Here is a 25,726-nt window from a genome sequence, read left to right as displayed (position 1 = left end):
GATCACTTCCTGTGTCTGCTAAGTTTTTTTAATATAACACCAAATAATTGCATTTCACATTTTAACATAGGGAAAGATTCAAAGTTAAACGGTAGAGGTTTGGTACTGAGGCAGTCACACTCATTAAATCCAGTGTGGACCGAGTATAAGCTAATGTGCCAGACTCAAACATGATGGTAAGGATTTTGGATTAAAGGATAATTCCGCTTAACGCGACCTGCTTTTTATTTTTGTAGTTTTGTCCACGATTCTGTCTGAGATCTGTGACACAGCAACAACGCTGCAAGATCCAGAAACATGAGCTTTTCAGGTGATCAGACTGGTTGTTAATGAGCCGATAATTTAGCCAGATTATGTAAACCTCTTTTATTAGTAGGAAGAACTGACATGAGCCTCACCTGAAATGTTCGTTCAGTCAGGCTGTAAACTCTGATGGACGTTGACACCGGACAGTCCGGGTAATTATCCTCCAGTTGTTTCCTGATTGTCTGATGACTGGATGAGTTCTGTTCTCGGAATAATGAAAACAAGGAAAATAAGATTCACGTCTTAATAAACCAAAATTATTCATTATAATTGAATCCATCTAACCACTGTGGAGCTAGTTTACCGAGGCAACAGTGAGAAGGAAACAGACCTATTTCTCAGTCAGCATCTATAATCAGGGTCATGAATAAATCTTTGTTTTAGTTCGTAGCGGCCTCCGTGTCATGCTTCCATCTGTGCTTCATCACCCCGCTGCTTCTGTAGAAACAGCCCTCCTCAGCCTCATCCTGCTTATTTTGCCCGAATCCCTGACGTCAAAGACGGAGTCACTGTCCTACTTCGAGGTGTCTCAGCAAAGTAATTAGTGTCTGCTGTATTTATTCAGTTTAGACCAGTCTAAACAGAACTTTTTTAAATGTATGAATCTGACGTCAAACTTTACTCCATGTATCATGTAGAGAAGTGAAGTGAGAATGGACAAAGAGGAATCAGTTTGGACTGTATGCATGTTGTTATTTAATGTGTTGTTTAACATCAGAGTAGCAGTAACACTGGATCCCTACCATGACCAGTGTCACAGCCGAGCCTCAAGTCATTTAAAAGACACATTTCTAATTTGGATTTTAATACTGTTCCATGTTTATCACAGTCAAAGTTAGCTGCAGAGCAAAGAGGAAGCCAGGCTTTCTGTAGATAGGAGGCCCAACAAGACACAGCAGCAGTGTGACAGTGAGTAAATGATGTGGCAGGACAGAGTTGATCATATTTCTCATTTCTCATTGTCTTTGTTTCTCCTCTTTGTTGTGTTGTTTTCTCATTGTTTTCCATCTGTTCTGTATTCCATTGGACTTCTCAGAGTATGCTTTCACAAGTAAGTTTCCTTTTCCTGTCTCCTCTGCTTTATTTTCCTCTGTATTTATTTGTTTTCCATCTCCGTGCCATTCATTCATCTGCTTTTATTTGACCTTCCTCTCCGCGTTAAAACTCCCCTTTTAATGATCGAATTAAATTTGCTATAATAATGTAAATCTTGATCACGTGATGTCGTCGGCAGAAATTCACCACCCACTGTTCCAAAACTATGTGCATTTTCTTCTTTCTTACATAAACACCAGTCACCATTCATGACCCGTTGCACTAATGTTCCAGACGACAGTCGATTCCTTTACTCTAATGTGGTTTCAGGTTTGTTTAGTGGTGTGATAGATTGATGTGACAAACTCACAGCCTCTAGCAAGTGAGTTATTTTGCACCGTAGTCCTTGGTGCTACCTATTATTTTGGTGTCTCTCTTCTATAAAGTAGGTAGTACTTGTGCACTGCAGCAGTTCAGTCAATGAGGGTTATATGAGGTCTTTAAAGACGGAATACTGTATTATAAACATAGATAAACAAGAGGCACACAGTAATTAATGTAAATTAAGAATACTTGCAGGTATTCATGTTAAAAGCTAAAATAAATGTTCTAGACAGCTAAAATATTCCGGCTTTCAATTGCCAGAATCTTAATGCTTTTATTTTGCAATTGCAATTTGGCCATTAGACTTGACCACAATTGAATCTTAAGAAATCCAGTAAACAGCTTCGTAGTTTCTGCAGGGTTGCAGCTTTCTTTATAAGCTGGCAGCTGCTCAGAGAAAGCTTTTATCTATTGCTCCTAAAGCCCGTAATCATAAATGTGGCCAATGTGAAGCAGCTCACGTGTTCTGGATTCAGGTCTTCAGTAAGTATGTTTTCATTCATACTAGTTTCCCAGTAGAGAATCTTGACCTTTTGATTGTATTAGGAATATGTCCAGCTTGAATATCCAGTTTTATCAAACAAGGCTATTATGTTTACATGTTGTAAACACATAAAGAAAACAACAACTAATAACTTGGAGACTAGTGTGTACAAAAACATACACACTGTAGAAATCCTTGAAACAGCAGAGGCTGCATCAACGTTATCTCTCTTCGAGGAGAATAGTGTGTCTCGCCTTTAAGAGTGTTGGCTGGACTTTATAGGAATCTATCAACTTAAGGTAACTGTAGAGGAAAACAAAACAAAAGGGAGTTAGTATGGGCACAAAAGGAAACTACACTGTGCACTCACTGTAGAAGAAATAAGAACGCAGCATAGGAACCTCAACAAACAACTCACTGAAGCCTGAAAAGCACAATCATTGTTCTGTCTTACCTTTGTTTTAGTGAGACATTCCTTTGATGTTTACAGGCATTAGCTCTAAAATCACAACAGAATCTATTTTATGTCGGCTCATAAGTTGTTCTGTTTTAATGGCAGGGGCGGGACCTTGTCCTCAGCGTTATATGCTTGCTAACTATTAAGTGGGCAGCCACAGTCCAGCCTCCAGGGAGCAACTGCAAATGTGTGTGTGTTTGTGGATGAACCCAGAGTACCCAGCTGGGTCTGAAGAGGGTTCACAGTTGGGAAGTGATATATCTTAAATGAACCTTTTCCCACAATTCAAATTTTCAGAACCTGCTTATGAGTTTTTTTTTCATTTTGCCATTTTCTCTTCAGGCAATATTTTCCTTGTGTCTTAATATAATTTCCGTAACATACAGTAACCAGTATCTGTGAATAAGACACAATAAAACTAGTCTTAGTGGGTCATCACTGGCTGGTGAGAGCAGTCTTCTCTCAGCAAGCACTGAACTCTCTGTAGATCGCAAATATCAAATAAAATTCCATATGCAGGATAAACTGTAGTCTCAGATTCACAGTCTGATATTTCTTGGTGCCAAATTGTTTTGGCTGAAGATAAAAATGATCTTTCATGTTTTTTACTGGGCAGTTAACGCAGAGCGTTGCTGCCGCTGCAGATCTGCAACTGCTCAATAAAAACGTACATGCTCTGTAGTGATTTAGATATTTTTATATGCAGATATTAGATTTGTGTTTTTTTTTCTTCTTCTAATATATATTACAGTTATTACAACAGGTGTTCAGTTAAGAACCTGAGCCCAACACCACATTCCCCAGCAGTTTCAAACTAAGCGTAGAGCATCCTCCTGTTTTTGCCAGTTCAAATTCCCAAGAACTCAGCTTTCATCTTAGTTTACCCTGCACTGAGAAAAAAGGCCTTATGGGCAAATACAGTATTAATGATAACAGTATATCTAAAAATATAAAACTGTTTCAGTTCATCTTCTTTCCCATGGACATTCCCATTCAACAGGATGTGATACAACAAGCTCTAAGCTCCATGGTGGTCTTTGTAAAAGACACTGAAAAAGCAGAGGAGTCGTCGTTCCACAGGAATGTTCCAGAGAAATTCACCATGACATTTTATATATATACAGTATATATTTAAAAAAGTTACCCAGCTCTGAGTTGCTCATGTTGAGGAGAACTCCAGCTCCTCTCACCATGTTCTCACCGTCTTTCAGTTTCATCCGAGATTCCATCCTCTATCGCTGCTACCACTATGGCCCTTAGTGAGTATTCCAGTCCAGCAGTGTGCAGTGTGTCTCTCTTCACCTCTACCTCTCTTTTACCTGCTTGGCCTCACAGTTAATGTAGATGTTCATCACTGGAGTGGCTCATAGGAGGGCACACGCCCTCTCTATAGAGCAGAGCCACAGCAAAACAGCAAATTGAGTTGGCAGCTTACTAGCTTTGATAACTGTCTTCAAAACCCATAGATTATGATTTTACTAACATTTGCTAAGGACATGAGGGTTTGCCCTTCTAACCGCCTGATTGTGTGTGACATAATTAACACAATGTGCCTGTTCGTGAAGATCCAAATCATAGTAGAGACTCTTCTGATTGTGGTGTTGTGAATTGGAGTGAAAATGTATTCATATATGTTATATATATATATATATATATGAATACAGTAGATCAGTGGCTGCAAAACTGACATTTAAATGCTATTTTTTAGAGATAGTTTATATCATATTGAGCATTAAGTTAATTTTTTTATAACACTATCACACAAGATGTTCATGCTCTTATTTTGGCATGAACATTGAGTGACAGTATAATACATTTAGTGTAATAGTAATAGTACGCTCCATGCTAACACATTACTGTGTGTCCTTATGTGTGTGTGTCATATAGAGTTTACAGTAATTAGAATTTTTCTGCCTTGTAAGTATCATTAGTGTCAACATCAAACCGGTAAATCCAACCTGCTGGTGGATAACACAGAATACTGAAGTCTTGAACCAGACAAAGTGTCTGAAGGGTCAATAAAAACGCTTGTATTGTCATGGACACTATTTTAGCCCCACAATTCATCACGCCAAAAACACCACATCAGAATGTATAGTGTTAAAAGAAATTACACCTTTCTTTTGTAACACTTCCAGTCGCCATCTTGGATTGCACAATGGCAGGAGAGCTTAGAGTCATTACGGCTGATTGGTTAGGAAATCATCTGTTCTCCTCAGTTGATTTGTTTTTCTGGTAAATGTATTTTTACATTAGTAAGCCAGGTACCTTAAATGCATCGCTGAACAAAAAAATGAAGACACCACCTTGTTTTTTCCTCCATCTTCCTACTACCCACAGAACCTATTTCTGCTCCTGTGATATCAACATATTGTAGTTTTTTATTTTTTTTATTTTATCAAAACCACTCTGTCTCTGTAGACTTTGAATTTTCTTGAAACTTCCCTGAATGTTTCTCATCAGCTCAGACTGAGTATCAGATCATCTCACAGCTATGGCAGTGCAGTTCACACGAGTCTTTGAGGATTTGCCCAGTCGGTGCAGATAGTCATTTAAAGGAGCAGCGTGCCCTGGTCAGCAGCCACTGAGGTAACAACAGTGGTGACTCATCAGCAACAGTTGCAGAAATCCCTGCTGAGATTTTATGATTACTTTTGTGTAAACATCCAGTGAAATTATTACTGATTGCACCTTACCTCCCAGACTGCTGATTGCTTTAAAAAAAAAAAAATCCTAAAGCATGTGACATAAAAATGTGTAATTAGACATACTTTGTGTTTTTGGTGCAAGGCCACAGGAGCAATGGTCGTATGTCTGTTGTTGCTCCTTTGACTTGTGCTCCTGATGTACTGTATGAGAACTGTGTTCCTAACTTAATCTCTCCCCTCGAACACACTGTTCGTAACATTTGTCAGATGCAGCCTTGGCTTTACATTAGATTCATACCAAACGCTGCAGCAACTGCTCTGTGTTTTCTACAAGTGCATCACTCAGGAGCAAATGTCACAAATGCTTTTAGACCGTCATCTGATGCAGACCCTCTCTCTCCTGATGTTCCCTGTGTTCATGCTGTTGTCTGCTGTGTTGTGTATCATACTCCGCTGGCATGGTTTGTATAAAGCTGCAGAGTTTCCTCTGTTCTTCTTTTGACCCTGATTTTGTGCTTGTCCTTCAAAATCCAGCTGCTGTAGTCTCTCTTCTATTTTGTTTGAAATCTTTCATTTGTCTTTAATGGCAGTCATGATGTTAGAGCTGACTGTACTTCAAATTCAGATTGGGGAAGTAATGTTGTAATGATGTTAAAATATATTAAGAAAAATTATCTGTCAGAGGAAAAGCTGTTTATCTGGAAGCATGAGGCAATTAAATGGGTGCACAGTTTTGGTTGTGTCTTTAATCTTTAACCTACAACCAACAACCAAAACTAAGTCTGCAGCCGCTTCATGATTTCAACATGTTTCTTATGAGTATTTTAAAAAAAAGAAAAAGAAATCTGTTTATCGATTTATGTATTTCTTTTTGTTTTTTATGTTCCTTTTGTATCATTTTGTCTTTAACATTCCTGTTTGTTTTTGTTCCTTATGTTGACATGTTTTCATCATTTCAAAAATCTTTTGTATGTTTCCCATGTGACCCCACCCCCACCCTCCCCCTCCCGGCTCCTCCTCCTTCTTCTATATTTTCCTTTTCAACCAATCATGTGCGTGCACATCATGTGACTTTGTCATGTGGCTCTTGCATGGTGCTGATGATGTCGTCTTCGCTGGCCAACAGAAGGTAATTTTTTTTGTTTTGTTTTGTTTTTAGTTTGAGATCATAACATCAGCAGTGATCATTCAGGAAACATTTGTAGATGAGTCATTAAAACAACTTATTATTATTTTATTTTATTCGGCCATTTTTCATCCATCTCGAGGTCACTCTGTAGATATGTAGTAGAGATTTAGTAAACATGCATTTTTCTTTTTTTCACTCCAGTAGCGTTTCATCGTCTCCATTCATCTTGAGACTTTCTCTTCCTTCTAGAAGCTATGATACTTCTGTCTATTTTCCATTTAGTCATTCCCCTCTTAGTGCCTTGTTAAACATTTATATTAATATAAGAAATACACACCAGGGCCACATTCTTTTTGTTGTGGTTAACCGAGCCACTTTAATGTGATTGTAAACTCTGACCCCGTGTGACCTGCTTACGTTTACACCTGCGTTCATCCTATTCCAATCACACATTAGTAACAGGTGGAAATGGGGTCCGTTCCATAGAGGCACTTATCAAACCAAGCGTTTAAATTGGACTGATTACTAAACTTATTTCACCGAGAAGGAAAAAGCTAATTGGATTATTAAAATTTTATTGGGCTCGCCCACTTCCTTCCATCTGTCTTTTAAAATCTTACTTTGTATTTTTTTCTCTCACTTTGGTGCATTGACAAGTTAAGATTGTTGAGGTTTGACATGCCTCAGCCAAAGTGCTTTACCAGAGCTGGTTTAAGTGCTTCACTATTTTCTCTCTTTATCTGTAAATCTAAATTATCGGAGAAAACAAATGACTAAGATGAATAGCTGGAGAATTGAGAAGATACTTTAGCTTCATATTAGCCTGGATTAGTTGACAAAAACAAAGAATCTGCCACAACAGGAATAGTAGCTCCATTTTAATCCAAACACGCTTCAAGTCTTTTTATGTTTGTTTCCCTGGTGTGCCTTTTCTTGTTGTTCCTGTTTTTATAAAACCCTGATTAGAAGTAACGTTTTTAGACAAAGCAAAGCAAGTTTATTCATACAGCGCCAGTCAGACGCAAGGCAATTCAATTCAAAGTGCTTTACAGAGGCATGGGAATACGTTGAAAATAATGACATTAAAATTTCATTTAAAAGCATTAAAACAAATTTGAATGAATAAAAAAACATTTAAATACGACTTATTAAGATTGCATAAAATCAAGTAAGATTTTGATTGTTTGTTTTTGCTTTAATTTGTACCTAAATCCTCTTCCAGTTATTATCAAATGTTTTTAAAAATCACAGATTTGACTTTGTGAAACCAGCAAATCTGTTGTTACATGAAATTTTTTATTTTTTATTCACCATTGTGTTAGGAATCGCATTTAAACATCACAAGAGCAGCGTCACGAAGTGCCACTGACTGCAGTCTGCATTGCACGCACTGGTTAAACGTAGTCCTCATGTTCACCCACGAAGCTAATTTTTCTTATTTTTTCCCCCCCGAACGACGCACTGTAGCTCACAAAATTGTACTGATTGGATTCACGGCATTGCATTACTGCAGCATGCAAGTTTATTTCCTCTCGTTGCATCCTTCTTCTCATTGTTCTGCTGTTTTTCCCCATGGAAATGTCGGTCCTGTCTGCATGTGTCTCTGTCCCCGGTGTCACGTCCGCACGGTTCTTCAGTTCACACATAAAAAAAAAAGAAACTGAAGACCTATGTTAGTAGTTTTTAATTAACTAAATGCAACAACACTAAATATTCAGTATTTAAAAAGTATGGGAGAAGATTGGATGATGTGAAAAAAAATGCATTTTAAGTTCTGACATTAATATCAAAACTGAGAAAATGCCTTTTTCTATGAATGATATCTGTCTCTCTCAGAGTGTAACATTTGAAAATCATCATGTCGCCCTAATCGTCTTCCATACAAACATCATGTTTCTAAATTTTATAACACTTCTGTACCTTTATCTCTCAGTGTATGCTGGAAGCTGAGGCAGGACACTGTATTAGCTCAGGCCACATGTGGAACCACACCTCTCCTACACGTGTGTCAGTGTGAGGTCAGGGGGCAATGCTCCACATGTTGCCCCCTTCCTCGTGTGTAGCAGCACCCAAAACCTTTCCAGCCTGCATGGTGGAGCTTCTCTCATTCTAACCACACCTTTCTCTGTTTTAGCCTCAGAAAAAAAAACAAAAAAAACTTTCTTTCACCTAACCCAGAACGATGTGCGTGGATAAACCCCCCCCCTGCTGAATGTCGCACTGCTGCTGTTACTAACTGTTTTATTCACTTCCAGCACCTGTCATGCTCACCCCAGTCTAGTGGAATGCAGTTTTCAGGCAGTGCGCTCAGACGATCTCGTATGATGAAGAGAAAGTGCCTTCATGGATATTCATTTGATTAACACAACCACTAACACCGATGTTTGAAATGTTAAAGAAAAAGAAGAAAAAGAACTGACATTTTTATGTGCATTTGAAATGTATGCCAGTATCCATCATGTCCTTCATTATATAAGATATACAGTATATTTAAGTTTCTTTCTGCCACATGCTTGTGTGGCTGTTAGTATCAGATTGTTAGCGCAGGGCAAAGGCTTTGGCTATCATGAGGTAGTCCATTTAATATATAATACATACATAATAACAAGGCTAACTACGTGTAACCAATATGTACAGTAGATAATTGATTTTCTGGTCTCCTCCCTCACAGCCCTTACAGTGGCATGAGAGTAAAAGCCGACATCGCTTCACGCACAAAACACCTTGACCTTCCCTCCCGAAAGACTGTAAAAGTTATTAAAAGTAATAGAGTAACATGTCCAATCAAGGCCTACAGGCTCATTATCCAGCGACCCAGCAGCCATTACTCAGGAGGACAGAGCAGATAATGAGGAGCCTCAAGGAGAACAACACGTCAGCCGCCATGCTGCTCACTGATCCTTCAAAGCTGCTCTTAAAGGAATATTCCGCCAAAAAATCTATCTTTGATAATCAAATCAAATACTCTCTCGCTGTTGGCTGGAAAAAAAAGTGAGTTTAGTTTAAGATCTAGCTTTTACTGTTAGGTATGAAACAGGAAATGAACATCAGTGACGCTGTGTGATTCGTTCCTCAATCTCAACCACCTTCCGGAGACAGAGCCAGAGCTGGAGGCACATTGTTTTCAGGTTGTCTGATCGTACGTCCGTCCCGTTCTCATGGACACGATTTCTCAGCAACAATATATCACTATAGGACTCAAGGATCAATTGATTAGATTTTTGGTGGTCAAAGGTCAAAGGTCACAGCGACCTCACAAAAAACGCAGTTCTGGCCCTGTGAACGTGATATTATTACTATTTCCACGTTTACTGGTTTCATGACAGGCGCCGTATCCATAGAAACTTCCTGCAGCTTCTCTGATGTCCTTTTTTTTAATTATTATTATTTTTGTTCAAAATCTTTTTAAAAGTTAGATTCACAACTTGTATCTCAGTCTTTGAAACTATCAACTTTTTTTTTTTTTTTTTTTTACAGCCACCGCTCGAGACTGCAGGTGGTGAGAGCTTGAAGATCAGAGACAGATGTGGGTGGAGTATCACTTGAAAAGTGACACACCAGTCGAGCTTAATGTGGAGTTTTTCTTTTTTTTATTTATATCAGAAAGCTTTTTATATTTTTTTTTGATGAGAACACTGACTGTGTTAATATGTTCTCATGCAGCCTGCTATCAGTCGACACGTGTTAACGCGGAGCGCTGCGGCCAATCAGCGGCAGGGATTTGATTTGAAGACACTTTTGTGTTCAGATCCTGTAACAGCTCAGTAGAGCAGCATGACGGCACCGAAACGCCCCGTGTTACATTAGGGCCCACAAAGGGCGGCTTTCATCACACTGTGATTATCGGTTATACTCCGCGCTGCTTCTCTACCGCGTCTGGAGAAAGCAAGCTTGAACCGCCAATCAATTCCAACAGTCGAACCGCCAATCAATTCACGTCGCGGCTCAGGCCGACCTTGGAGATACGAGCGCACAGGTGAACGCAGCGTAGGAAGGTTAGAAACACAGTAGGTGAGCTGCGTTCAGAGGCCAAACACATGTTGATGCAACAGCCATGTTTATGTCTGCTAATCGTGAATTCTTGGTTTGTCCTGTGCAGGGGAACCCAGTGCTCCCAAGCTAGAGGTCAAGGTCCAAAACAAGGGCAATTCTCTTAAGGTCAACTGGATCAAGCAGGACGACGGCGGTTCCCCCATTAAACATTACCTGATCAGATACAAGGCTGTGAGTATACTGGGCAAGGAGGTAACATGGGGCCACTTTGCTGCTCTGCATTTTTTTTTTTTTTTTGTTAAAACAGTAAAATCTGAACAATGCTTCACCAAACCAACTGAAAGCAGGAATTAACTTTTAACCTCCGTCAAAAAAAAAAAACACCTGCCAACAATAAGCACATTAAAGCCCCTTTCATGCATGTCACTTTTTTTAACCTTACAATTTGCACCTTCAACGATATAATTATGTTCCCAACTGACCGAATTTGACTTTTAAACCACGGTATTAGTGACACACAAGTTTTTTCTTTTTTTGCTAACAAGAAGAATAAAATGAACAGTTTGTCGACAGAGAGGATGAGTGCTGACAGAAAGCCAAACCAGTAAGCCACGATTCCTCGCTGGTTTCTCACCAGTAAATACTAACAAGTGTGTTTGATTAAACTCCACCGCCAGAGACTAAGCCTAGTATTTGGTGGGTGAGATCTTTTTCCCGTGTGACGCCCAGCCTCAATCAGTGTGCTACTTTAGTAACTGCACCTTTAGTTCACACTCGATTTTAATTTGTACCTTAAACTATCAAAAAAATATGCATCTGCAGCAGAAACAAATCTACTTTTAACACACACCTCCTCATATTTTTAGTGTGTAAGTTTACTACATCTTTGCACGTCTCAGTAAGTAGTAAGCATGAACTTGATCTTGCCAAATAGTGAGCCTGCATCAGTGTATGAAAACTATGTTATAACTTGTTTATAATTGTTTATTTATGATCTAACAACCGAATTAGCAACCATTTATAAATCCTTTATGAAGGTAGTCTTATAATGAAGTGGAATCGAAACCTCTGTATTTAATGCAAAGAGATTCATTCCCTTCAAAACCATCTTTTCACGCAGCAGCTTGCATGTCTACGTTGTTTCCCGCCCAAAAAAAGTTTCACCAATTCAGATATAAGCAACAGATTTCTCACTGTACAGTTAAAGCGAACCACAGCTAAGATTTCTGATACCTCAAATCATTGCACACACATTTGCATATGATGAATGGCAACCTCTTTATACTTCAGATTGTTCTCCATTTTACAAGCTTTTTGTCTTGTGTGCGAAGAATGGTGCTACACGATCGTTTGGGCCAAGATAATCTCTGGCGATATAAGTGAAACTGAAAAATATGCCCCAAACCCTCCTGCCTGTGTAGTTTGTGAAGTTATCAAAGAACAATTCACCCGTTCTATCTTCGGCAAACAGCCTGAAACATAGAGTCATTATCAAATGATCTAAAATGACCCTTTCCTCTATGCTTGTGTGGAACGACCACAATCTCTCTTGGTTACTCAGTTTTTAAGATGTCCCCCCACCCTTCCCCTCCCTGCATTCCTTCCTCAGAAACATGTGTCTGACTGGAAACCAGAGATCCGCCTTCCCCATGGCAGTGAGTATGTGGTGCTGAGCGGCCTGGACTGGAATACAGAGTACGAGGTTCACGTGGTGGCAGAAAATCAGCAGGGCAAGTCCAAGCCTGGCATCCTCTCCTTCAGAACAGCTACAGAGCCAACTACCATCCCAGGTACTATTCTCATCATCCCACCCTGAGCATCCGCACACACCAGCCACAGTGTACAAAGGCTTCCACCGTGACCAGAAAGGCTCTATTAATGCGATCCATGACTCTTACTAGGTGCTTTTTCAAAGCTTGCCGGCTTTAGGGTCTGACATGAATCATCTGTCTCTGTCTGTTGTGTGGGAGAAGGTGTATTGTTTCCCCTGCGCTTATTAGTGCAACTGGTAACAAAGTGCAAATACATGATGCATAAGGACTTTATTATTTGCTGAAAGCCATAAAAAAAAGTTGTACAGTGGGTTTGAAATGAAAAAGAAAACAGCACGGTCTCATGATACTATGTGAAATGAGCACAAAATGAAATGCACATGATGTGTTGAAGACATTCCCCCTGCATGAAAGGAATGTGTTACAGCAACATGAGCTGGATATGAATAATGAAACACATGTTTATCTAACGGTTAAATATAGAAAAGTAAACCCTCGTTTAATATTAAGGTTACATTCAATTTAGGATCAGGGAACGAAGCTGTGTTGTAGTGACGAGCGGAGAGAGGCGTTATTTCAGCTTAATATTTAACATGAAAGTTGTTATTCTTGTTTCCAATGCTATGGAGCAGAGAGAAATTTTGGCATTCCTCTGGAGTATGGAGGTTCAGCAGACTGAACATTAAAATCAGAATCAGCCCGAGTAAGTTCAAGCATGTGAAACATCTGACTCCAGTTCTCCGTAGCTCTCGATACGCGTAAACACAATTCAAGAGCATTTACTTTTTATTTATTTATCTAATCTGTTTTGTTTTTTTACTCGGTCTCATCGTCTCATCGAGATTAAGATCTGTTTTCCAAGAGAGACCCGAGAATCACAAAAACACAGTCGACAAGGTAAAGAGCACAATCACACAATACAAGGAATTAAGAGACAAGGAATTAAGAGAAACAGGTAAAATCGTCAGTGAAAACCATCAGATAATGAAGCTTTAAAGTCTCGAGACTCCGGTTTGTAGTCCATTCTGTTTGAATGGTGCAAAGTACCAGAAAGTAGCTGATCAAAGAAAACAAAGGTATCCGCTCATGTGTTGTCATCATGCAGCTACAGCGCCACGTGTTTCCCAAAAGTTGGTGAAAAGTAAAAATGCACACGTGGCTCTCAGCTGGGTCATCTGAAGTTTATTTTCATTTTACCTCTGGCCTGTTCTCTCTTTCTTTTTTTACTGTTAATGCCAAACGTCTGCTTGTTTCCAGTTATGTCTCCCCCAGCTAATCCTTTCCTCTTGGAGCAATACATTCCTCGTTTTTTTTTGTTTTGTCTTTTTTTTTTCTTCATAGAGCCTCTTATTTGCATTTCAAAACATTGTGCTCACTTCACAGAATTTGAGATCCCAGGCTGCACAAGGTCAACAATAGCTGTTGCATCCATACGAAGAGCAGAGGCCTCACTGTACTTTTTTTTTTTTTTTTTGCTCCTCCTCGATTCTCTGCTGCTGCAGATAAAACTCAGCATCATAGTATTCTGCTCTGCCGGGCTCCAGTATCTGCTATAAGGGAGCTGTCGCCGCTCGAGTTCAGTGACCGCTACAGTCGGAGCAGATATCAGTCAGACCCAGAGTGTTTTGTTCAGTTAATACCAAATACTTCTCTACCCAGGTGGTCACGGTCTGCCTTTGCTCTGATGCTGTGCTGTGTGTAAGGTGCACGTTTTAACTCGGGCTGCCTCCCCATCGCAGGATATACCTGAGCTGTGTAACAGGTTAAATTTCTTTCTCCTCCAACTATCTTTTTTTTATCTTCTATTGAAAACAAAAAAAAGAAACTTCTTCATCTTCATCATCTTCGTCTTTCTTCCATCCTCACCCTCAGTTTCAGAGATTTCTGGCCTCCTAGTTTCTGTCTTCACTAAAGAGATCCTCATTACTTCAAACACAACAAGCGAACATCAAGGAACCTAATGAAATGACACAAACATTTCAAGCTTCATTTGATTAGAAAATTAGATTAATTTAAAAAAAATTAGAGAAGAATTCATCATTATTTTTATTAGCATCGGAAAAACATAATGTTCACATTCGCTCATGCCTTAAAAGCCTTAATATATAGTCATTACAACATCCCATAATATTCTGCAACAACTTAAAGACCATGATGGAGCGGTGTTGAAGAGATGCATAAGTTAGAGAAAACACAGATTACATGTCTGCAAGTGGTAGATATAAAGTTTTGTAAATGAAACATTTCAGAATGACTCATTTGTTAAACAAATACATACGTTTCCAGCACATGGGAGTCACTGAGAAGAACAAAAAGAAACTACAATTACAATAACTGAAAAGAAAGACAGAAAATAAATGAACCTGGTAAAATTTACAACACCATAATTATACTCCTAAATCCCAAAACTAATCTGCGGCTGAAAATAATCCACCACAAATGCCTTCTTTACTCCTGTTTGAATAACGTGTGCTACAGCAACTAACTACAGCAACAGCTGTAACAGATGTTTTTGGAGATTATTTGCCCTCTTTTTTGAGAATAAAACTATATATTTGTGAACTGTTACTAAAGATTTACAATTTCAGTACGAACAGATGGCTTTAGGGCTGAAGGCCACAGACAGGGTCGCAAAGTCGGAAAGTAATGATTGGTTGTTTGTTTTTATCGTGGGATTTGTTGACAATGAGAAAAATATAGAATAACATCTGCTCTGACCTTAACACAGCGGCATACTGGAAGCACAGCTCCCACAAGGGGAGGGTCTCAGCAGAGAGAGACACTATAGACAGACAATTAGGACAGGATCCCTCACTGGCTTCCCATTTTTCAACCTAAAAACTTCCTCTATGTGATGTTTCTAAACACAGCAAAGTAGACAACTGAGTTTCACAACAATAAAAGAGGTGATTTCCTCAAATATGTAATAAAAAAAATGAATAAAAACAAAACACCGTAGTTGGGCCTTTCGTGGCCTTGAGCCTCTGCAGCTGCACAAACTCTTTGTTTATGCCTCGGGCCAACTGTCCATCACTGTGTGGTACAGATATCTTAAAGAAACTATAATGTTTGAAGCAGGAATAAGAACCTGTAACGTTTCATTAAATAATTATCATGTCAGCTTTTCAAGTACAATATGTCACAGTTTGTTTTAAAAAGGAAAAAAAAAAAGAAGATAAATCCTAGCAAATGGACAGATTTAGATTTATAAAGCAGAATTCGTTTTTTATTTTCCTTTTATATTTTATTATCCTGTCCCTGTTTTATTTATTTTGTCTTGATCCATTTTACTTTCTCTGTCTCTTTATTCATATTACATCTGTCTCTAACTCCCTCATCGACTCACTCATGGTTTCTCCACATCGTCTGTTATTTTTATTCTCTCTGTCGGCCTCCGTCTTCCTCTTCCACCTCCGCCCTTCCACAGGTTCAGTGGGTCTCACAGTTCAGGGTCCGTGGCTGACCTGAATATATACAGTGTGCGGCCTAGTTAGGTGGGGAAGCAGCCCTTACAATCTTTGCATGGTGCCACTTCCAACTTGATTAATTTCGTCTGTTCTTTACTGGAGACCCTAAAAAGCAACGGCTGTCGGTGCATGGCACATAAAGAAAGCAGTTATTTTCTTTTTTATGTGCTTGCTGGACAACAGCCATATAGCAGTGGGAGGTTTGGATCACTTATAATACTACCAGAGCAGAAGTTTACATGGGCTTCTTCCAAGTCAGTCCCCCTTTTAATTCCCGTAATTACTTTAATTTAATGTTTTTTTGTGTTGGGATATTTTTTAGTATTTCTTCCAAGTTGCTGTTGTTTTTTCCTCACTTCAAGGCACATGGGAAATTTCTGAGTTTTATTTTTAGCTCCAACATCAGAATTTAATTCCAGAAGGTTTCACAGCTGTTTTCGGTCACGTTGGCCTAAAACAGCTGCTCCTCTGTAAATTTACACTGGCTCTATGCGCTAAATTGGCACTGTAACGCAAATTGTGAATGCAACGTGTTGACCCAAGGCTGAGTTTCAACCTGTTTGAATTGTAGTCTTTCTTTTTCTTTGTTTAAATACATGCTCAGAAAGCAGTCACACAAACACACACACACACACACACACACACACACACACACAAAATGCCACAAAAAAACATATTGATTCAAGTGATTTGAAAGCATTTCAGAGTGAAGGATCTCTGAAAACATCTCAGTTATCTCTTCTTTGGGGAAAATGATCCGTTGAATCTGTTGTGTCAAAAACGTTTCTACCATTCGGCTTGTGTAATTCCAGTTCTCCGCAGGTACAGCTGGGCAGCGTTTTGCGTGCCTTGGACTCGCAGAAGGCAAAAATGCTGCCCAGCTGTGGAGAGATAAAACATCATCATAATTCTCAAGCCAAAAGTGTCAGTCAAAATAAACACAGGTTGTGTAAATTTGCTTATATGGACACAAAAGTGGCAGGTGTTGATAAATGATCCATCCAAATCTCCCCGGCTAAGGTTGACATTGGAGTGAAACTACAAAAAGAAAACACCTCTTAACCTTTGCGGTCTTTATAACATGAGATCACTCTGTCATCCATGTCATAGACGTGACCTTCATAACCAGCTTGTGTTTTGGATGTGTGGTTTTTTTGCATGGGCTATTCTCCCTGCCATGACCAGTGGTGTAATGGTTGCTGAAGCACAAAGTTATTGACCACAAAAAAACAGCTGCCGCATTCGCTGAACAAAACTCTCCTTTTGTTAAATTTGTATGTCATTTTTTAAAAAACTCTTTTAGCCACTGACCTGTTTTTTTTTCCAACCTTGTCTCCTAGAAGAGTTGTTTATATCCCGGTGATTCGCAAAACACCAAATGTGTTTTAGAAGAAACATAATCCCGCCCGGATTCCTCTTTGATAATTAGGAAAAGTTTTTAACCAATGTCTTTGCAAAGCTGCAAAAAGAGAAAACCATACCACCTAATTTATGAACACAGTGCTGCCATTTTGCTATTTGCTGCTAATAAAACTGTCAATTCATCTGAATAAATAGATTTCTTTGTGATCCTGCTGCTTTTGCACATGAAGTCAGTAGCTGATGCTGCAGCGGCAAACCAATCCAGCATCATTACTCTGCAGGCTTAGGAGAGGGAGCTGCTGATTGGAAATTGGTTGTATTTTTTTTGTCAGTCAATATGCCAGCCTTTGTCTCCCGCTTCCAAAAACACACACAACCAAAATCTAAAGTCCCTGCTGTGTCTATCACAGCTCCATTAATGGTCTAATGGATACAGATACTTGCGTTTACCTGACATTACACCACTGGCCATTACGGATGAGAGATAATAGCTCGACTCACGTGGATGTGTTCTGGCATCCAGGTCGTCATCTATCTTATCCTAAACTCTGCCACTGATCTGCGCCATGGCTGATTAAAACCTCCTCTTGTTTCTGTGAAACGTTAGAACAGAGGGAGGCTGCACTGCAGTGTGTTTGAAATGTCTTCCCTCCTGTTGTCATCCCTCATTTCCTTCATTTCTGTGACCTTCCACCCCATGCCCGCCATGAACCACGTGTCATTTGCCGTGCTACTAACATGCTATGACTTCTTTTTACTTTGATCCTCTAACTTAGACTTCCTTTTTTTATTCCTCGGTTCAGTCTCTAATAACCTTTCAGACTTGTATTTCTGTATTTCTGACCTATTTTTCTATCTCTCTCCCTCTTTTCCCTCTTTCTCTCCTGCTTCCCCTTTTTCTCCGTGTCCTCCTCTTGTCTTCATGTGTGATCTTCTTGGGCACCTATGGACCATGACATTGTCATACACACAAATTTCTTTCTCTGTTTGTGCCTTTATTGTGTTTTTTTTGTTGTTGTTTTTGTTTGTTTTTTTTTTTCCTGCCACACCTTATTGCTATGGTTACCACTCTGTATGGATATTGATATATGTACATTGTTGGTGGATAACATCAGCTACCCTCGGTTGCCGATGTGTGACGTACAGTCTGGCAGCTCTCCTGCTGTCCGTGCTGACTGTGCACTGGCTCTCATAAACTGATTTTGTTCAAGGAGAAAGAGGAAAGTCTGAGCCTTTGAAATCTTTGGGCACAGACCCCCTTTGCTTTCTATGCCTTTCGACCCTTGTGCAGCCACACACAAGATAAAAAAAAAAAAAAAAAAAAAAAAAGATGAAGAGTCAAGACATTGGTTTCATGACGTTATTACAGGGTGCTCAGTACTTGCATCATTCTCAGATTTTGGGGATTTAGATTCTGTTAATTTTTTTTTTTTCATCTTTTTTTTTTTTTTTTTTCATGTTGTAACTGAAAAGATTCAGAAAGGGAAACTTTTAGAGGGTTTTGTCAATGTTAAAGTAGGACACGGGTGCTCTACTGAGATATAATGTAAACAAAGCGTTGCCGCCTTGTTTTAGATACAGTTAGTAACACATTCATAATGCCTTAATGTGATCTTAAGAGGGGTGATAAATAGAAATAATTACCTTACACTGTTTGATTATGTGTCTACAATGTTCTAACCGGAAATGGCAATTGTAAAGAGACTTTTATTTTGGAATTTATTGCCTATTAATCAGACACGTCATTCCACTGTTTATGTCACAAATGACATAAAAGCATGAAAACTGCATGAAAGCTGACACGAGGCATGATCCAGTATTCATGAATGTGCTATGCAGCTGCTTCGAAGCTCCCCAGTCAAGCATTATGAATGTGTTAACACGGTGACGAGTGCAAATGCTGTGCCTGATTTCAGTTTCTTTTTCTGGGATACGAGCTTGGAAGGTCCTTCTGTACAAAAAAATGAGGAAAGATAACATTTGCAGAGACATTTAATATTGATTATGGTCAGAGTATTCGTTTTTTTTTGTTTATTTGTTTGTTTTTCAAGACACTTTATTACTTGTCATCTTTACATATTATGCCTCACGTTCAAATACATTGTTATGTAACCGCCTTGTCAGGAGAGGGCAGAAGGTTGTGCAGAAAAACTAATCATGTTTTGTGACAAGTGTACGTTCTCTTTTCAAACTGATCTTCATGAAATACAAGAAAATCAGCTGTTATTTTGACGGTTCAAGTTCTCTTTTTACCTGAAAGCAGAGAAATGTCTAAAAAACACCTAAATGCAACCGCTGTTAAAACACTAAAAATTTCATTTTCAATAATGTGAAATGATTTTATTCTCGGAGACATTTTTGTAAGTACGTATCAGTGTATTTCCATGTAACCATTGTAGGGTTGAAATAAATTATGTTTCTTTTTCTTTCATGAAAGTAATGGCTTTCTGAAGCTTTAGATATTATACATACTAAGATGTGTGACACAGTGCTGACTTGTACTGACTGTTCATGGCCTGGATTGTGAAGCTGATTTTAGCCAATTTTTTTTTTTTCCCTCTGGAGCTTTAACAAAATGTCTGTATTCTGCATTCAGTGTTGCATTACACCACGCCACACATGACTGTTAAACCCAGATGTTGAAAGAGTAGAAGCCTGGCTATAGCCTAACTGAACAAGACACAATATGCATTTTAAAGAAAAAGGAACAAATGGTAAACAGTGTATATTGTATAGAGGCTTTGCAATTACACATGACTCCTTTTTTGTGAAACTAAAAACTAAATTCTCCAGTTCTAAGCTAGCTCAGCTTCTTTTACTCACCTTTTTTTAATCTTAAATACATCCATAATCTTAATTTAGTATCACGTGTTGGCTGCTACAGTATAAACAAAGGTAAGACAATAATCTGTTTGTTAGAAACAAACAACTGTTAGCGACTACAGCTAACATGAAAACTTCATGGAAGCTGTAATTATTCATTATTAGTGAAAAGAACATTTTAATATATACAAATCAGATGTGCATCAGCAAGGTGACAGCGATGGCTTGTTGAGCAAATTTTGGTTATAGCTAGCGAACATGCTAACATGATCTAGCATGAAATCAATCCAGTGTCCAGTCAGAAAAAAACACAGAAATTTGATGACATTGCAACACGTCATCAAAATTAAACAACAAAATATGTCGTTTGTAATATTAGTTTTCTGATCCGACACCGAGATCATGGATTGGATTCAAAAAGAAGAGAAAAAACTTCACTAAGGCTAAAGAACCTTAATTATAATTGTTAGTTCAAGAGAAGGTCACAGTCAAGATCACATGACTTATTGACCCACACATCGACCCTCTTGTCCCCCCTGTGCAGTCTTGTGGCAAATGAATTCGACTTTTGCTCTTGACAGAGACGAGTCATAAGTCACACGACCTCTGAAGGAAATATACATTGTTTTAGGCATCTGATCAATCTTTGTGCAATCAAACAATATCTTATATCAATACTTAACACTGGTAGCCAAGCGCTACAGATACTCAAAGCCCTCTATACAGTTTCCATCTGTGCAAACATTTGTTCCACACTCGGCTCTATGAGGCATTAAAGAGCTGCAGAATCGAGAGAGGTGAGGGAAAAGCGATGCATAAAAAAAGAAGAGGCTCACATCACCTACAGCCATGATACACAACAGTTCATTGTGAGAGAATTAATAAAGCATTGATACATTTTCAGTAATCAGACAGATGTGAATGGTGCTTGTTTTCTCTGTCTTGAACATGAAAACAGCGGAGAGCCGGCGTTCCGGTGACCAGTGATAAATACTGAGACTTTTTCCTTTTAAGGCCATGGACCGAACCTGAGGTGTGTTTCTTTAGCTACTCATCTTTAATTTATTTCAGCTGAGTGTTGCCAAAAATTGTAAGGCAGTCCAAATGATATGGTGCAGATGGATTGATGTTTACTGTGTCCATGAGAAGAGTTATAGATGGAAAAATACCCCCTTGTGGCATTAATGCCCCCTGCTCTTCTCTTGTATTTCAGCCCGGCGTTGAAATGCAGAAAATATGACATCTTCCAAAAAGAGGACGTATATTTGTTGTCAGTTGCTTATCAAAGATGTTCCCGTGGGTTTAAGTGCTTAAACACCAAACATACCATGTACTTGACTTACTATTTGAAAAACAGAAATTCAGAAGGTCTCCTTGAAGCAGTGCTAGTCTTTCGCAAAGAGCACTTCAATTCCAAATAAGCCAATGTCAGAGGTTTTTCGCGTGTATTTGTCACCTTTGAAGGCGGCTTTGGAGGCGACGCCACGGTGAAGTTTGCTCAAGAGGCTCTTCCTGTGACTCGGGATGTAGAAGCACCATAATATCACTAAATATCACTACACCTGAAGGTAGAAATAAGCTTGATGTAGTAAAGCCCTGTTTCCCCAAACAGGAATGAGAAAAATTATACTGGCAAAGATGAAAAAAACAGCTGTAGATTTTCTTTTTTGGAGGGGGGGGGGCATCTCTTCATCTCTAAACCTTGGCCTTCTCACCTTCCCTCTTTCCAGTGTTGATATCAGAGATGAGACTCAGTTTATTATCCCTGGCCCTGCTGTTTCATCTCCACTGAGTCCTGTCACTGAGATAATAAGACTTTACGACACCCTTGAGGTGTTCTTTGTCACTTGTTGTTCCCTCCTGTTGTTCATCGGGACCTACTGAGTAATGGAGGTGCTGATCAGTGCTGAGCGATTTCCATTTTTACTAATCAGGACCGTCATGTAAATGTGTGCATCAGACTCACTTGCAGTGCGTGTACACAGATTATTTCACAGATCACCCACTGAACAAGGAAGAGCTGCCGTTACTGTTCAGGAGCTTTCAGATGAACTCTCTTTGCACAGACTAAAACATTTTCCCTGTTTGTCCGCTCGATGTGATTAATGAGATGCATATTGGGATACAAGCAGAGATCAAATCAGCAGAGTTTTACAGGAAATGAAGCGACAAGTTGCTTTTATTCTGTAATTTAGAAATGTTCCTCCATCGTCTCTCGCGTCTTTTATCTTTAATTTGTCTTTTTCCACAATTTAGCTATTTATTACAGAAGACCTCATGTGGTTTTTGTTTTATCATCAGATGAAAATTTCATATTCTCATTCTGACTGAAGAACTTTGTGCGCAGCGAAGGTATAAAACAATCAGAGAACTGACAGCGAACATCTCTATTTAACAACATTATCACTGTACATTAAACTCACTACATTACAGAGTTAAAATTTTAAAGTTCAAGCGCTTCTCCCCTTCATCCTCCACTCCATGAAAATGAGTTAGCAGTTCATATTTGCACATCCAGTGTGCACGTCGGTTTGTGATGCCTGTTGCTTCACTAGCGACTGAAATCTTCATTTAAATGCTTGAAATCCCATCCAGCCACACGCACTTCCTCCTGCATGAAGAATTTCCAAAGATCTTAATCAGTCAGAGAGGGAGCCAGTTGTCAACATCACTCTGCTGAGGCTGTTGTGTGTTTTAACGGTGGTGCAGTGCCACACTGTGGCAGAGCTCTGATGGAGGATACAAACATGAGAATTACTGAAGAAACTTTATTGAGCCAAATGAGGTCAATGCAACGCTTAAAAGAAGAAAGACAGGAGAGAGGGACGCCATAAACCGTTGAGATTTATGTAGAATATGGATTACAAGACACATTATTGACATGTATGGGTTTGTTTACAATTCTTATTACCAATTTGAAGTTATTATATAGTTATTAACCTCTTAAAAACTTCTTTAAGTTTTCCAAATTTAGAAAAACACACTTTATAACATAGAATCTGTATTTGTTTGCACCAATTTATAAACTCTATGAAACCGGCATCTGTAAGTCTGTGTATATTTCACTGCATGAACTCTTCCGACATCATCATATTTTCATATTTTCATATATCAGGTTGAAATGAAACTATTCGCTGAGCTGTGGCACTAATGGAAGATGTTGCTTCAGTGACTGACTCGCGGTGCATCTCTGGAGTTTTTAAACCAAAAAAAAAAAAAAACACCTGTCAGGGTTTTGCTCAAACCTTGAAAGCCACACGAGAGTCCCTGAGAATCCTTCAGGTCACATGACAGTCGTGTGAGAGTCATTAGAGATCGAGGATGTGTCCCAGTTCTGTAACACAAACTTATTCTGAGCAGGTTAAGAGTATGTAATGTCTGACTAACTAGAAAAGTGACTAACTAGAAAATACTTTATTTATGAGTGGGCTGTTGATGTTGACAATTTTTTTTACCGTAATGAAATGCAGCTCGACACGGCTACATAGAATTAAAACCATGAGAGTGATTTTGAAAAACCAATAATGTCTGTCACTTCTGTTAATTAGAAGTATTTTTTGTACACTAGCCTCAAAGACTCATGCAGGACTATTAGTATATATCACGTGATTTGTAGAATTAGTACAGTATGTGGTTCAGGAGGTTGCGAGTGTGATCACCTCTGGATGTGCTGCAGAAACACAGGCAGTGGGTTTACAGCAGTAGTGGGGCGATGTCGCAGTCCCCAGTGAGGCCGGCTGATGTTTGACACGTCTGTCCTCTTTTACACCTCAGTTATAACTGGAATCAAACCATCTGTCCTCTCTGTCTGTCTACTCCTCAGAACTGTCTTTCTCCCCCTGCAGAGGATGAGCACCGTGTTTTGTTCCTCTGAGAAATGTAGTGCCGAACATTTGGGTGTTTTGTTTTTTTTTTTGCTCTCTGCGACGTAGAGATCTGATTAATCCTCACTGCACTTCAGTGCGTACAGAAGGCTCTTTTGATTTTTCAGTGTGTGGTCCCTCTGGTGAAATAAGTGCCGCCCCACTCTTGAGTGTCAACATGCCTTTAACTCTCCTTCTGCAGTATTCTGCAGCTTCATTTACATCTGACCACGTTATGTGTAAGTGTAGATTTGTTGTGTCAGACATTATTTTACTCCCATTTCCCCTCAAATTCAGCCCGACATGACTGGAATCTTTAGAAAGCGCTGCATGTTTTGAGAATTTAAATGCATTTCTTCGTGTTTAAACATCCTTTACAACACGGGTTTGTAAAGATAGAGCCACCAATGGGTCGGACAGGGTTTGAGAGGTTAAATATAAAAAGTCGGCATGCATTCTGCTGAAGTTATGCATCCCAGTCAGTAGCCAGTGTTTGAGTGAGTCTTTCAGTGCTATAATGTTATGTAAATTAACTGCCAGTATGAAGGGTTTTCATCCATGTACTGGTACACAAATGTGGCAGATTGCCTGCGCTGGACAGTAACCAGTTATTGATTTCTCGGGAATGTGTGGCTTTCAGTGAAATTGAGGCTTATCACATGCAGCCTGTTATCAGCAGTCTTCTGGGGAACCGGCTCAGTACTGTACCTGACAAGCCTGTAAAGAGAAATGTTGTGTAGTCCTTCCTGACACATAGATTTGTGCTTTCTATCTCGGTGAGCACTCAGCAAGAAACCCCCCCCCCCCCCCCCAGCACTGAATACATGCTACATGATTTATTGTGCCTGTTAAAATGCAAATGAAGGGCTGGGCAGGGGGTAAACAAGTGTTGTCCGCTCAACTTTAGTCACCTATAAGTACTCGGAGCTGGCACACTCCTGCTACTTTGACAGAACAAACCAAGGAAATTAAGGTTTGCACACAACAGTGCAACCAAGAAAGAGGAAGATGGTAATTTAAATTGAATGTCTCGATTGACCACGGGCTCTGCTCTCCCTTGGAAATGTATCTGTCAAACAAGTGCGGCAAGCACAAACATAACCTGTTTGAGGGCCGTAGATAGGAATTTAAAAAGCATCATTATCAGTCAACAGAAAGCTTGTGCCCACAGCGGCTGTCTGCAGGGTTTTTAAGGTTTTTAACGTGTGCAGGATGGAAACGTCGAATGTTTACAGGATTCACTTCAGAGGCCAAGAGAATCGTGGCCATAATTTGCCCTAATTTGTGTCAGTCAGGTGTTAAATGGTGCGTTCAGGCAGGGCTTGTCGACTCGTAAAGTCTGGACGTTTTACATGTCAATGGTAAATATGTCATATAAACTGGACCAATGAAAAGGAAAGAGCAGGATGTAAATAACAGAAGCCAGGGGTTAAACCTATCAACAGCGTTAAACCAGAGACATTTGAGAAAGGAGACGGCGCACTTACAATCATTCCCTCTTTAGGAGACCAGCGGCAGGTCTGAGTCTCTTCGATTCTTTCTCCCCATAGTCACCTAAATGAATACTGGATCGATTTTTCACAAGCCACAGATCTTCCAAACATTCTGACATTAAAATGACATTTTTCAGACAGACGGATCAGGAGAAAAACAATTTTATTCGAGACCCGTTTCTGTCTCCGCAACAAACTCTCGCGAGATCTCACGACACAGATCTCTCACTCGCCGACTTAGGAGACAGGAAGTGTATCCCATTTCTTACCACTGGTGCTGCCTGTAACGCGCCGTCTTTTGTTGTAGAGTATCTTTGATACATCCCTTACAGCTGCTCCTGAACATGCTCATGTTTGTTTTGTTTTTTTATTCATTCTGTGTTTAAGCGTTTAACACACATGGGCTCGTACTGTAGAAACGTGTTTGTCAGGAGCTGTTCCCTGGGTTATAATCAGTTTACATTAAGATGGTCCTCATGCTCACGCTCTCCTCAGACAGTCTGAGGAGCC

General features: G+C 39.4%; 1 protein-coding gene across 11 annotated transcripts in view; it reads left to right on the top strand.

Moving 5' to 3' along the window:
• The window catches only part of ncam1a (neural cell adhesion molecule 1a), a 257,551-nt gene that overhangs the window by 218,580 nt on the left and 13,245 nt on the right, over window positions 1-25,726 (top strand). For 5 of the 11 annotated variants that reach the window (XM_056398208.1, XM_056398209.1, XM_056398207.1 and 2 more), the window contains 3 exons: window positions 3,878-3,925; window positions 10,543-10,667; window positions 12,046-12,226. In XM_056398208.1, coding sequence (XP_056254183.1) covers window positions 3,878-3,925; window positions 10,543-10,667; window positions 12,046-12,226 — 354 coding nt within the window. Of the gene's footprint in view, window positions 1-3,877; window positions 3,926-10,542; window positions 10,668-12,045; window positions 12,227-18,152; window positions 20,773-25,726 lie in introns of those variants that run through there. The other 6 variants (XM_056398210.1, XM_056398211.1, XM_056398213.1 and 3 more) reach the window with 3 other exon arrangements.

Source organism: Seriola aureovittata, chromosome 15, assembly GCF_021018895.1.
Source record: "Seriola aureovittata isolate HTS-2021-v1 ecotype China chromosome 15, ASM2101889v1, whole genome shotgun sequence".
Lineage (NCBI taxonomy): Eukaryota > Metazoa > Chordata > Actinopteri > Carangiformes > Carangidae > Seriola > Seriola aureovittata.
Note: the sequence above shows the minus strand (reverse complement) of the source record. Positions and strands in the feature narration are given on the sequence as shown.